At 43.7% G+C, this 15,288-nt stretch overlaps 1 protein-coding gene across 10 annotated transcripts in view; it reads left to right on the forward strand.

The window, feature by feature from the left end:
- The window catches only part of CAB39L (calcium binding protein 39 like), a 109,692-nt gene that overhangs the window by 75,824 nt on the left and 18,580 nt on the right, over positions 1-15,288 (forward strand). For all 10 annotated transcript variants that reach the window (XM_038368553.2, XM_043504501.1, XM_038368568.2 and 7 more), the window contains one exon: positions 11,946-12,005. In XM_038368553.2, the coding sequence (XP_038224481.1) occupies positions 11,946-12,005 (60 nt within the window). The remainder of the gene's footprint in view (positions 1-11,945; positions 12,006-15,288) is intronic.

Raw genomic sequence — 15,288 nt, forward strand, 5'->3', positions numbered from 1 at the left:
TTACTGCTCTGAGTTTGGTCTTTACATACCACGTTGCTTAGCCATAGTTAGTAGATAGGACAAGCTTTTTTCATAGATTCATTTTAAAATACTGGCAAGTATACAATCCAGTCCTACGTGGCACTCATTGCCTTCTCCACGGGGATCTGTGGTCTTGGAGCACCAAGCAACTTCAGATTTTAAGGCCTTGGTCACTGCAATTTCTTGCATGCAGACAGGCTACTACACCCACACAGAATCCTAAGGCCTGGTGTACACTATGGGGTTAGGTCGAATTTAGCCACATTAGGTCAACTTTAAAATGAATGCGTCCACACAACCAACCCCATTCCGTCGACTTAAAGGGCTCTTAAAATCGACTTTTGTACACCTCCCCGATGAGGGGAGTAGGGCTAAAATCGACCTTGCTGGGTCGAATTTGGGGTAGTGTGGACGCAAATCGACAGTATTGGCCTCCAGGAGCTATCCCAGCATGCTCCATTGTGACCGCTCTGGACTGCACTTTGAACTCCAATGCACTAGCCAGGTACGAAGGAAAAGCGCTGAGAACTTTTGAATTTCATTTCCTGTTTGGTCAGCATGGCGAACTCAGCAGCACAGATGACCATGCAGTCCCCCCAGAATCACAAATGAGCTCCAGCATGGACCGAAAGGGAGACACTGGATCTGATTGCTGTATGGGGAGAAGCATCTGGGCAGGCAGAACTCCAATCAAAAAGAAGAAATTCAAATATATTTGCCAAAATCTCACAGGGCATGTTGGAGAGAGGCTACAACAGGGACACACAGCAGTGCCGTGTGAAAGTTAAGGAGCTGAGGCAAGCCTACCCAAAGGAGGCAAACGGTCGCTCCGGGTCAGAGCCCCATACATGCTGCTTCTATGATCAGCTGCATGCCATTCTAGGAGGAGACCCTACCACTGCCCCATCACTGTCCGTGGACACCTGCAAGGAGGGAGTCTGATGCAGCAGGGAGGAGGATTTTGTGGATGAGGAAGAGGAGAAGGAGGATGTGCAGCAGGCAAGCGGTGAATCCGTTCTCCCCGGCAGCCAGGACCTTTTCATCACCCTGGAGCCAATACCCTCCCAAGGCGGGATCCCCGACTCTGAAGCTAGAGAAGGCAGCTTTGGTGAGTGCACACTTGTAACTACAGTACAGGGTTTAAAAGCAATAGTGTTTAATGTTTGATTTTCCCTGAAGAATTGGGATGCATTCACGGCCAGTACAACTCCTGGAAGAGTCTGTTCATGTGTCTGGGGATGGAGCAGGAATCCTCCAGGAACATCTCCATGAAACTCTCCTGGAGGTACGCTGAAAGTATTCTGGAATCATTGCATCACAAAGCATGGCAGCGAATGGTCTTGGGTTTTGGTCACATTCAAGCAACATTCGGTCTGTATCTTTCTGTGTTAGCCTCAGGAGAGTGATATCATTCATGATCACCTGGTTGAAATGGGAATTTTTGTAAGGGAACCGTAAAAGGACACTATTCATGCTGGGCTGTTTGTGCTTGGCTAAAAGGGATCATCCTGGAGAATAGCTACGCGGTGGAGTGGGGGAAGGTGTGTGCTGCACATCCACCTGAAAACCGCAGCCCCTCCTTTTAAATGTGAAACCCAACCCATTGATTGCCATGGGAAAGGATGGTGCTGCAGTTCGAAACCATTCCCACTTCTTATGCATAAGAAGCCAACCCCACGTACCCTTTGCCTTACCATGGTTGCCCAGCTGTGTGTGATGTGTCACCATACCAGCAGGCACTCAATATAAAAGGCAAAGTACAACCTTGTACTAAAGCACATGTGCTGTCTGCTGTGAATTGCTTGATTCACTGTGAAAGAGTCTCCCTTTTGTTTTCAGAAACGTATCATCTTAAATTTTATTCTCCCTTTTTATCTCCCCCTCCTCCCCCCAGGTGCAAATGTTTCTAGGCTCCCCTTATCATCACCATCCCTGAGGTTATCACAGATTAGAAGGCGAAAAAAATGCACTTGCAATGACATGTTTTCCGAGCTCATGCAGTCCTCCCACACTGATAGGGCAAGCTGAATGCATGGAGGCATTCAGTGTTGGAGGCTAGGAAAGCATTAAGTGAGCATGAAGAGCAGAAGCAGGAGCGCAAAGAGCAGAGGCAGGAGGCAATGCTAAGGCTAATGGGGGAGCAAACTGACATGATGAAGCATCTGGTGCAGCTGCAGAAAAGTCAACAAGAGCACAGACCCCGCTGCATCCATTGTACAACCGCTTGACCTCCTCACCCAGATGCTCAAGAACGTGGGGGGGAGGCTCCAGGCACCGAGCCACTCCACTCTAGAGGATGGCCTAAGCAACAGAAGACTGTCATTCAAACAGTTTGATTTGTAGTGTGGCTACAATAAGCAATGTGGCCTTGTCCTCCCCTCCCCCCCACCCCACCTGGGCTACCTTATCAGTTATCTCCCTTTTTTTAATTAATAAAGAAAGAATGCATGGTTTCAAAACAATAATTACTTTTTATTTTGAAGGGGGGAGGGTGGTTGGCTTACAGGGAATTAAAATCAACAAAGGGGGCGGTTTTGCATCTTGGAGAATTAAACACAACTGTCACACCGAAGCCTGGCCAGTCATTGTTTTTCAAAGGCTCTCTGATGCGCAGCGCACCTTGCTGTGCTCTTCTAATCGCCCTGGTGTCTGGCTGCTCAAAATCGGATGCCAAGAGATTTGCCTCAACCTCCCACCCTGCCAGAAACGTCTCCCCCTTACTCTCTGATATTACGGCGCACACAGCAAGCAGCAATAACAATGGGAACGTTGGTTGCGCTGAGGTCTTACCTAGTCAGCAAACAGCGCCAGCGAGCTTTTAAAACTCCAAAGGCACATTCTACCACCATTCTGCACTTGCTCAGCCTATAGTTGAACTGCTCCTTACTACTGTCCAGACTGCCTGTGTACGGCTTCGTGAGCCATGGGAGCAAGGGGTAGGCTGGTTCCCCAAGGACAACTATTGGCATTTCAACATCCCCAACAGTAATTTTCTGGTCTGGGAAGTAAGTCCTTTCTTGCAGCTACTCGAACAGCCTGGAGTTCCTAAAGATACGAGCGTCATGCACCTTTCCCGGCCATCCCACATTGATGTCGGTGAAACATCCTTTGTGATCCACCATTGCTTGCAGCACCATTGAGAAGTACCCCTTGCAGTTTACGTACCCGCTGGCAAGGTGGTGTGGTGCCAAGATAGGGATATGCGTTCCGTCTATCACCCCACCACAGTTAGGGAAACCCATTGCAGCAAAGGCATCCAGTATGACCTGCACGTTTCCCAGAGTCACTACCCTTGATAACAGAACGTCAATGATTGCACTGGCTACTTGCAGCACCCACAGTAGATTTGCCCACTCGAAGTTGATTCCCAACTGACCGGTAGCAGTCGGGCGTAGCAAGCTTGCACAGGGCTATCGCCACTCGCTTCTCAATTGTCAAGGCAGCTCGCATCTTGGTATTTCTGTGCTTCAGGGTGGGGGAAAGCAACTCTGAGTTCCAGGAAAGTGGCCTTACGCATGCGAAAGTTTCTCAGCCACTGTGAATCATCCCATACCTGCAACACTATGTGGTCCCACCAGTCTGTGCTTGTTTGCCAGGCCCAGAATCAGCATTCCACTGCCCGTACTTTCAGGAACATCTGTGTCCATGTCCTCATCAAAATCATCCTCGTGCTGGCGTCCCTTAGCCTGGTTCTGCGTATACTCCAGGATAATGCGTGAGGTGTTTACAACATTCACAACAGCAGCGGTGAGCTGAGCGGGCTCCATGCTTGCCGTGGTATGGCGTCTGCAGGAGAGCAGAGTTGCAGCGGAAGTGGTAGATGCCACAAGAATAGATATTATACAGAACAATGAGAGAACCTGCGAGGTGGATTCATGGCACCAGGAGAGCAGAGTTGCAGCGGAAGCGGTGGGTGACGATAATAGGGAGAAATTTGCTATTGAGACGGAGCTCATTTACGAGAGCAGAGTTGCAGTGGAAGGGATGGATGATGATGGTTAGCAGTCCTACTGCATTGTCTGCTGACAGCAGCAACCAGGACACAACAGCAGCGGTGATGCTTAGCGGGCTCCATGCTTGCCGTGGTATGGCGTCTGCACGGAAAAAAGGTGCGAAACGATTGTTTGCCGTTGCTTTCATGGAGGGAGGGGCGACTGACGTATCCAAAACCACCTGCAACAATGGTGTTGCCCCGTCAGGCATTGGGAGCTTAACCCAGAATTCCAATGGGCGGCGGGAACTGTGGGATAGCTACCCACAGTGCAGCACTCCATAAGCTGATGCTAGCCACAGTAGTGAGGACACACTCCGCCAACTTAATGCGCTTAGTGTGGACATATGCAATCGACTGTATAAAAATCTACTTCTATAAAATCGACCTAATTTTGTAGTGTAGACATACCCTAATGAAGTCACTGGACTTTTGCATCGGTGCAGCAGTCTGCAAAATACAATGAATTTCAGGATTATTGCCTGAGAGAGTAATCGCTATGCAGACTTGGGTGACTTGTTCTTAGATAATTTAAAACAAAGAAAATTATTTCTTTAAAATTCAAGAACCTGAGGTTGCAGCAGCCTTTAGGTTTTTATTCTTCAGAAGCACAATTAGGCAAATATTTAAAATAAATTCCATGAATATTTGTGTGAATAGTTAAATGAACTGCCTTTTGCGGTATTCACAATCCTTTATTTTGTTTATGTATCCAGATTTAAGTACACCTTAAAAGAAATCCTGTCTGGGCTCTAAGTGCCCTTATTGCTAAATTTAAAATAAGTAAAAAGCCAGAACATCAGCATGTTTTTTGGAGTACATTTGCAAATTGGTTGATAAATTGATCCGATCACAACACAGATGTAAATCATATGACTGATGTGACCAATCACAATGCAACAACACAATTCAAATAGCAAGCTATGGAGTCAACAAAATTAATGGAAGTTTTGTTGAATAATTTTGATGAATAAATAAAATGTGACTTTCTTAATCTGTGCACAGACATTCTACAAACTGAGAAGGGGCAAGGACTTTCCCCACCTTCGGAGGCCCATGTAAGGGCCAGATGTAACTGCTGTATCTGCACTGCTTCCATATTCTTGGAGCAGGGAGGTGGAATCAAGACTCTGTTCCCCTCCTCTACACCATTCCATGGAGTAGGCCTGGCACACCGAGAAGAAAAAACTGGCAAGACACATCACTGAAAGGAGTGTAGTAGTGGTTTTGAGTCCCTTATGTATGGCATCATTCAAGGAGGTATTCTGCCTCCATGACACAGAATATCTCCCAATGGTCTCCATGGGGAGGTGTTGCCTGTAGCGAAGTAGAGACTCGCTGCCACGGCGACTTCTGCTGGTTGTCTGGGAATTAGCTCTTTTCCAGCTCCAGAGCACCCTCTGTTGGCTGGTGGCTCACCTGCCTCAGGTCACATGTCCCTCACGAAACCCGGTGCCCTTTACCTCAGGGTTCTGCCCCAGCAGTACCCCCACATTCTGGGTCTCCCTTTCCAGGAGAACACCCAATCCTCTATTCCCACCTTGCCTCAGTGGCTAGTGCCAGTCATCATCTCGCCCCCTTCACTGGGACAAACTGCAGTCTGTAATGGCAACTCATCATTGGCAAGGGGGGTTGGACCAGCTGTCTCTGCCTAGCCCCAGACGGCACCTCTGATGCCCCAATACCTTCTTTAGGCCTTGCACAAGACCTGCAGCCTGGGGAGTTGCCAGGCTGGAGATCCCCAGCTCCTCTTGCCTTTCCCCAGCACAACTCTACCTCTGGTACCGTTCTCTCCCAGGCAGCTAGGTCCGTCTCTCTCCACCACTAGAGAGACACTCCCTCAGCTCCTAGCCCCCAGTCCTCTTATAAGGGCCAGCTGGGCCCTGACTGAGCTGGCCACAGCTGGGGCTGCTTCCCCAATCAGCCTAGCATGGCTGCTTTTAACTCCTATTATCCAGGAATGGGGCAGCTGCCCCACTACAGGCCACACACCACTTTTTACCATAGGCTGTGTTTAAATGGCACAATTTAGTTCATTATTGTTTCAGGGAACTGAATGCCGACATTGTATGTGGAAGTTTATCCTCACTAAGTCCTTGTGGACTAATGGCTCTGCTCAGATGAATAATGTAAATCTTAACCAATAGAAAAGACATCACCACATATTTGAAACAGCAGTAAAAACAGACTGAAAGAATGACTGCCAGACACCTTCAAACCTGGCTCTGTGACTGCAACAGGATAACAGACGCTTGTGCAGAAAAATAATACCAATCCCATAATAAAGCATATTTTGCCAGTTTCAACCCAAACAAAATGCACTCATTCCATGCCTGAAGTGAGTAACATGCTAAACACACAATTTAAAAAAAACAAAAACAAAAAAAAACGCTTTTTTTTTTTTTTTTGGTTAACCATCCTGGACAAAAGGCTGACATGATTATTTATACCACTTCTAAACACATGCTAGGAGATTGGTAGCATGGGTAGTTGAACAAGGTCCATGTCCTAAGGACTTTAAAATGTCGATTTTAGACACTTCACAACTGAGAATAACAGACAAGAGGGAGGACTTGAAAAATCTCCCCTCTGATTGACATCTCTGCCACTTGTCTTAATATCAGCTTTTCATCAGATCAGTATGGTACCACATACTAATAATTTCCAATCAGTCAGCTATTTCGTCCAACCAGCTTTGCCTAAGTCTGTCTTCTAAGCAATTCTGGGGTGTTGCCTCCCACAGCTTGTCTTGGTTTTTGCAGTGTCAGTTGTGAACTCTGATAGCAGCATTAGAAAGACTCACTGGAAAGCAATGCCTTCACCACTAGATGTTTTTTGGGACCTTCCTAAACAAGGCTGTCACTGACTTTGACAGGCCTGGCATCTGGGACCTCCATGTCTATGGAATGGTTGTGAAGTAGGAAATGCTGTGTTATTTTACCATGCTGCGTGTTACTCAGTTTAGAGAGACAAAGCGTGTGAGGTAATGTCTTTTATTGGACCAACTTCTGTTGGTGAGAGGGACAAACTTTCAAGCTACACAGAGAGCTCTTCTTCCAGTCTGGCTTTGTACTGTCCACTAATAGATAATGTAAGAATTTTGGCTGACAAGTAATTCAGAGATTAGTCCTTATGTATGTTGCCATCTCAAAAGGATGGCAAACTTGCATGAGTTGCTATAATGTGCACTATGGACAAGAGAGTACTTGGGTCAGTGTAGTCCTTTTTAAACAAAAATAAAATTAAAAATGATAGATCCGGCAATACCATGTAGGAGTCTGCAAACTTATAGCCAATGTCCATTTAGTATATTGTTAGAAGAAATATAAGAAATCCTGAAGAGGGCACCAGCTTCTTCAATCACGTCTCCCACCCTGTAATAGAGGGTTCCACATGCTCATTTCCTCCACTGCTTTGTCCACAAAAGGTTCCCTTTGTTCCTACTTCTTCAATAGTATTCCAATCATTTAAACAGACGAAGAAGAAAAGAAGAATGACTAATTGCATTACTGCTGTTCCCAGCCCCAGCACTGTGGTCATGGAAGTTGGTGCCAGGCTATGCAACAAAGCACCTTTGAGCTGTATTAGGGACTGCAGACTGCTTTGCCTCCAGTGTGTAAACAGTAGATCCATGTAACTTGAAAACATTTCCAATACATCCTGACTGGATCGAAGGTGCCACATGCACCTGTAGTGATCACAGGTCCTAGGACTGCAGTACAGCGATACGGCAAATTTTAATTGATGGCTCTGTAAACTTGTAGTTCATGAGTGGTTTAGAATAGAGAAATAAGCTGATGAAAATAATTACCCAGTAATTACCCTGAACAGTTTGGTTATTCTTTGTAAAAAATATCTAAGAAAGCTGTGGCAAAATCTTTGCAATGAGAGATTCTTCTATATATATAGAAAAGGAGTACTTGTGGCACCTTGGAGACTAACAAATTTATTTGAGCATAGGCTTTTGTGAGCTACAGCTCACTTCATCAGATGCATTCGGTGCATTTTTCCACTGAATGCATCCGATGAAGTGAGCTGTAGCTTACGAAAGCTTATGCTCAAATAAATTTGTTAGTCTGTATTCACAAAAAAGAAAAGGAGTACTTGTGGCACCTTAGAGACTAACACGGCTGCTACTCTGAATTCTATATATAGATATGGCTCTTTTTTTACTTCTCCTATCGGTAGGTTTTTGCTGTCATAGAAACAAGTTATTTCTTTCCTCTCAAAAAGCTAATTAGAAACATAATGAGAGAAACTTTGGATATAATTAGAAGAAAGTCTAATAGAGAATTCAACTACCAATGCAAGGCACATCTTAATTTTTACTGTCATCCTTGAAATATTGAGTGGAGTAAAGATTTGCTTAATGGGAGTAACCTCTTGTTCCTAAGTAGTCCTCTCTGTGTTGTGTTGTCTTTTGGTCAGGCCTGGGGATGGGAGTAAGATTTCCTGGATTCTATTTCCAGCTCTGACATTAATTTGGAAGAAATTCATATCCTTTGCACAACATCAGAGTAATCAGGCTTTAAGCAAGAGAAAAATATGGATGAGGTGGGTAACAGAATCTCCTTTTACCCCAGCCACAAGGCAGGGCATGGGACAAAGCACTTTTGAGCTGTATTAAGCACTGCAGACTGCTGGATCCTGCCTTTTATAATCAATGGACCTATATAGTCATGGACCTACCAGCTGAGACCATGGCAGGATTTAAAAATAGAATGGTATGTCTGTATGAATAGTAACGTCCATAGATACATTAAACAGATGAAAAAATTATAAAGAACATAAATCCTCATGGCTCAGGGCATAAATCAGCTACTAGTTACCTGAAGTTAGGAGAAATTCTTCCTCTGTGAGCAGGTTACTCCATAATTATCCATTATGGGTTGTTGGGTTTTTTTTTTTTTTTTTTTTTTTTTTTTTTTTTTTTTTTTTGGCCCCTTCTTCTGAAGCATCTGGTATTGGCTAGTGTCAGAGACATGGCACTGGTCTAGATAAACACTGTTTGATCCTGGTATCACTGTTAAGTTTGGAATAGCAATAAGTGATGTGAAAGCAACTGGAATTGTAAAACATATAGCTATATCTTGATTACTAAGACTGCAAAACAAGCATTACAGTTTTTCATTTGGTGGATTACTGCACCTGTTGATCAGGGTTTTGCAATCCCCTTGCTGGGTTGTATAATGTAATCACATGGGAGTTCGGAGCAGAGAAGAAAGACTCATCTGTTGCAGGGGCCAGAGAAGGACTTAATTAAATTTGCATTAATATCTAAGGATATTTATAGGAGGGAAATATTGGAATTTTTGATGATATTAAGATATACTTTTTAATTAAATTCAGCCAGATGCATGGCAGAGGGTGATTGAGCTGCCGAGCAATGCCAGGGGAACAGGGAAAATGGACTTGTATTTAGAGACATAATCTGCTATGGAGGTACAGGAGCAGCTGGGAGGTGGGAAGAATGGTGGTCAAATGTTGCTGCACCAGTCTGTCTTGTGATTTTCTATGAATAAAAACAAAACTAATTTTTGGACTATGTGCAGTTCGTTGGACACAATGAAAAATGCTGTGCTTGGTTGCTAAGTGCCCTGCATATGAAGCAGGCTGAAGTCCACTCAGCTAATTAACCTGAATTCATCACATCCCTGCTGAATAAAAGAATATACTAACTATATAGTATACTAGTTTTTATAGCAACCATGTTTGAGGCAGCCTTCTTCCCCCTTATCAATAGCTGATAAATACAAATCCTTTCACTATAATTCATTGTAAATCAAATTAAAAACGGAAGAATCATCAGATTAAATATATATTTTTGGAGCTATTGAGGACACCGCTGTGTAAAGACAATTGCATATGCGTCAACTTCTGACAGTGAGTAACAAAGCTATTAAAAGAAAAGACAGATCTTTTAAAGAAAAAGATACAGGCCCTGATTCAAAGCCCATTCTGTTCAAGTCAATTTGTTAGTCTCTAAGGTGCCACAAGTACTCCTTTTCTTTTTTGCGAATACAGACTTACACGGCTGCTACTCTGAAACCAGTCAACAGAAAGACTCTCATTGCCTTGAATGGGCTTTAGATCTAGGCTTTTATTGCATTTCAGTGCAACTTATTGAAGAGATCAGTATTGCCAAAAATTTTCAAATTTGGATGCCTCAAATTAGCCACATAAATCCATATTTAGACTCCTAAATAAGTGGCCTGATTTTCAGAGGTACCAAGTACCTGCAGCTCCCATAGACTTCAATAGGGAAGGTGGTTGCTCAGCTTGTATAGAAATCAGGCCATTTTTAATTTTTTTTCTTTAGGTATCTAAATACGGATTTAGGTGGCTAACTTTTAGGCACCCAAATATGAAAAAATTGGCTTAGGTCAACTTACTAGAGGAGCTTGATTCTCCTCTCACTCCTATTATATTCCTGTGGAAAGTAACTCTTTTGAAGGCAATGGAGTTACACTATTTAAAATGGCCTGAGAGGAGAGTCGGGTCCAAGGGGGTCCAAACTCTGTGATGCCAATGGCCACACTGGCATTTGCCAGGAGCCAGAGGGCTACTCTTGAGCCAAAGAGATGTTTAGTAATATAAACTGTCAGTGAAATCTATGGTCCTGGTCTTTTCTTAACTCCAAATAGGAACTGTGGTGCTTAAAACCTCTCTGGTTCAAACTCCGTCTTTGTATAGAAATTTATTTTTAAATAAATGTAGACAACCCCAATATTTATTAGAACATAACATAAGAACAGTCATACTGGGTCAGACCAAAGGTCCATCTGTCCCAGTCCCAGGTACCCCTGAGGTAATGAACAGAACAGGTAATCATCAACTGATCCATCCTCTATCGCCCAGCTTCTGGCAAACAGAGGCTAGGGACACCATTCCTGCCCATCCTGGCTAATAGCCATTGAGGGACCTATCCTCCATGAATTTATCTAGGTCTTTTTTTGAACCCTGTTAGGGTCTTGGTCTTCACAGCACCCTCTAACAAGGAGTTCCACAGGTTGACTGTGTTGTGTGGAAAAAATACTTCCTTTTGTTTGTTTTAAACCTGCTGCCTATTGATTTCATTTGGTGACCCCTAGTTCTTGTGTTATGAGGAGTAGTAAACAACACTTCCTTATCTGCTTTCTCTATACCAGTCATGATTTTATGGACCTCAATCATAACTCCCTTTAGCCATCTCTTTTCCAAGATGAAAAGTCCTAGTCTTATTAATCTCTCATCATACGGAAGCCGTTCCATACCCCTAATCATTTTTGTTGCCCTTTTCTGAACCTTTTCCAATTCCAATGTATCTTTTTGAAACTGGGTGATTAGTAATTGTTTTTGTTGTGATCAATTAATTTAAATTGCCTATTTGCATCCATAATCCATAAAAATCTGGAGTTGATTAGCTTTGTCATCACTTTGCAGCTACAGGAAGAGAGTGACAGTGAGCATGTGGGGAATTTTTTAGGTTTCATGGCTCACATTTGGACTTCAGGCCACAGTCTCACTGTCCCTGAGCTTTACACTGTTTTCTGAAAGGTAATTTCTATAAAGGTAAAATAGCTCCAATTTACAGTTGGCATTTTAAAAATTAATATATGCACATGTGCCCACAGACCATATGATAAGTGCAAAAATCTATAAATATACATATCAGAGTATTTTCTAAATATAGTATTTGTTTTGTTTTTATTCAGTGAACTAGTAAACATGAATCAGCAACTGATATTAAATGGTGCACTGTCTCTCTTTTACCTTTTCTTTCATTGAGATAATGCTGGAAGTTTATCGTAAAGGAGAAGAGCTGCTTTAAAATGTTCCCCGAGCCATTACAACTGAAGATTAAAATGATGATCAAAGTAGTGGGAGAAAAAAGCTGGTTGAGTTTTTTAAAATGTTTCAGATAGTGATTTACCCCTGTTTCTTTCTTTTCCAGGACCTGCTAACAAGACACAAATTGTTGGTAGCAGATTTCCTAGAACAAAATTATGATACAGTAAGTACAAATAATTTCCAGCCTTAATGGTTTTATATATGTTCCTGCAAGTGTTACTGTGAGGAGTCCACCCTCACTTGGGTCTGAATTGGAAACCTTTTGTAGGGGCATTTCTGCTCCACTCAAGAAAAAAAAAAAGTGGATCTTGATTCTTTGTGTCAACCAAAGCTGTTCGTTCAACAGCACAGTTCCTCCATTTCCCAGGCGAGGGATCCAATCGGGACAGCACCAGCTGGACTTCAGGGAAGGTGCCTGTACTTTAGCAGCCATTTGAATCGTACTTTCTAATCTGCTCATAAATAGAGCATGTGCAGCTGAGGGCTACATGCCCCACCTAAAACTTTTACTTAGAACCAAACATCGCACCCTATAAGCCAAAATAATTAGTTTTACCAAGGGAGAATCCTCCTCCTTATTAGCCATCTGTAGAAATAATGCTTGTATCCTGTTTCCAGGCTTCCTGATTTCTAGTACAACTCCATGTCAAAAGCAAATCTTGTTTAGGATGTGGAACAGTAGAAGGGAAGTCTATTCTCGCCTCATTGCACACAACATAACTACATTAACACTAGTGGGAGCTATACGTGTGTACAGATATTAGACCAATTTTATTTTAAATATTTACCTTTTGCTACAGTTTGACGCCACCTGGTCAGTGCTAGGGAATAGCTAGTGGTCATTCATGTCCCAGTAATACTTCAGGATAGAGGACAAGAGTTACTAAAACTTATTTTAGTGTTACTAGACGACATGTCTGTGTAAATCCCAAGGGATTTTGAGATGTGTATATGCCTGTTATCATCCTAAGTAAATTAGTCTATTGGTATATTGCCATTTCTTTTTGGTTTAAAATATCTCTGAAAATCAAGTGTAGGTCAGAAAAATTCTGTTGGAATCAACTGAAATTGGGTTAATATGGGTGGTGGAATTCAGCAGAAGATTAAGTTGTCTTGTTACCTTCAAGCTTGCATGCTGCTGAGTCACAAATGCAGTGTGACTCAGGCAATTTGTATATCTTCACTTATTCTCTTTATCGCTGTACTAAAGCACTGTGATAAAATGAGTGTCTGTCTTGAGTTTGTGTAGCACTGATGCTCAAAGTACACATAGTAAAGAATAATGTTCTTCAAAGGACTCCCAGTCAACAAACAGAAATCTGTTTTATCAGCTAGACAGACTGATACATGTTCAAAACTATCACTGGTACCTCTTTGAATCATAGAAGATTAAGGTTGGAAGAGAACCTCAGGAGGTCATCTAGTCCAACCCCCTGCTCAAAGCAGGACCAACCCCAACTAAATCATCCCAGCCAGGGCTTTGTCAAGCGGAGCCTTAAAAACCTCTAGGGATGGAGATTCCACCACCTCCCAGGTAACCCATTCCAGTGTTTCACCACCCTTCTAGTGAAATAGTGTTTCCTAATATCCAACCTAGACCTCCCCTGCTGCAACTTGAGACCATTGCTTCTTGTTCTGTCATCTGCCACCACTGAGAACAGCCTAGATCCATCCTCTTTGGAACCCCCTTCAGGTAGTTGAAGGCTGCTATCAAATCCCCCCTCACTCTTCTCTGCTGCAGACTAAATAAGCCCAGTTCCCTCAGCCTCTCCTCGTAAGTCATGTGCCCTAGCCCCCTAATAATTTTCATTGCCCTCCGCTGACTCTCTCCAATTTGCCCATGTCCTTTCTGTAGTGGGGGGCCCAAAACTGGACCCCACCATACTCCAGATGTGGCCTCACCAGTGCCGAATAGAGGGGAATAATCACTTCCCTTGATCTGCTGGCAATGCTCCTACTAATGCAGCCAGTATGCCATTTGCCTTCTTGGTAACAAGGGCACACTGTTGACTCATATCCAGCTTCTCGTCCACTGTAACCCACAGGTCCTTTTCTGCAGCACTGCCGCTTAGCCATTTGGTCCCCAGCCTGTAGCAGTGCATGGGATTCTTCCGTCCTAAGTGCAGGACTCTGCACTTGTCCTTGTTGCGCCTCATCATATTTCTTTTGGCCCAATTTTCCAATTTGTCTAGGTCACTCTGGACCCTATCGCTATCCTCAAGCATAACTACTTCTCCCCCCCCAGCTAGTGTCATCCATGAACTTGCTGAGGGTGGAATCCATCCCATCATCCAGATGATTAATGATGATACTGAACAAAACCGGCCTCAGGGCTGACCCCTGGGGCACTCCCCTTGATACCGGCTGCCAGCTAGACAGTGAGCCGTTGATCACTAGCTGTTGAGCCCAACGATCTAGCCAGCTTTCTGTCCATTTTATAGTCCATTCATCCAATCCATGCTCTCTTAACTTGCTGGCAAGAATACTGTGAGAGACGGTATCAAAAACTTTGCTAAAGTCAAGATACATCACGCCCACTGCTTTCCCCATATCCACAGAGCCAGTTATCTCATCACAGAAGGCAATCAGGTTGGTCAGGCATGACTTGCCCTTGGTGAATCCATGTTGATGGTTCCTGATCACCTTCCTCTCCTCCAAGTGCTTCAAAATGGATTCCTTGAGGACCTGCTTCATGATTTTTCCAGGGACTGAGTTGAGGCTGACTGGTCTCTAGTTCCCCAGATTCTCCTTCTTCCCTTTCTTAAAGATGGGCACTATATTTGCCTTTTTCCAATCATCCAGGACCTCCCCCGATCGCCACGGGTTTTCAAAGATAATGGTGAATGGCTTTGCAGTCACATCAGCCAACTCCCTCAGCACCCTCAGATGCATTAGATCTGGACCTGTGGACTTGTATATGTCCTGCTTTTCTAAATAGTCCATAACCTGTTCTTTCACCTCTGAGGGCTGCTTATCTCCTCCCCATACTGTGCTGACCAGTGCAGTATCTGGGAGCGGACCTAGTCTGTGAAGACTGAGGCAAAAAAAGAATTGAATGCTTCAGCTTTTTCCACTTCATCTGTCACTTGGTTGCCTCCCCCATTCAGTAAGACTCCCACACTTTCCTTGACCACCACCTTGTTGCTAACATACCTGTAAAAACCCTTCTTGTTAACTTCACATCCCATGCTAGCTGCAACTCCAGTTGTGCTTTGGCCTTTCTGATTACACCCCTGCACGCTCTAGCAATATGTTTGTACTCCTCCCTAGTCATCTGTCCAAGTTTCCACTTCTTGTAAGCTTCCTTGTTGTGTTTAAGCTCACTGAAGATTTCTCTGTTAAGCCAACCTGCTATATTTGCTATTCTTTCTGCTTATCAGGATGGTTTGTTCCAGCGCCCTCAATAAGGCTTCTTTAAAATACAGCCAAATCTCATGGACAAATTT

The sequence above is a fragment of the Dermochelys coriacea genome, chromosome 1 (assembly GCF_009764565.3).
Source record: "Dermochelys coriacea isolate rDerCor1 chromosome 1, rDerCor1.pri.v4, whole genome shotgun sequence".
NCBI lineage: Eukaryota > Metazoa > Chordata > Testudines > Dermochelyidae > Dermochelys > Dermochelys coriacea.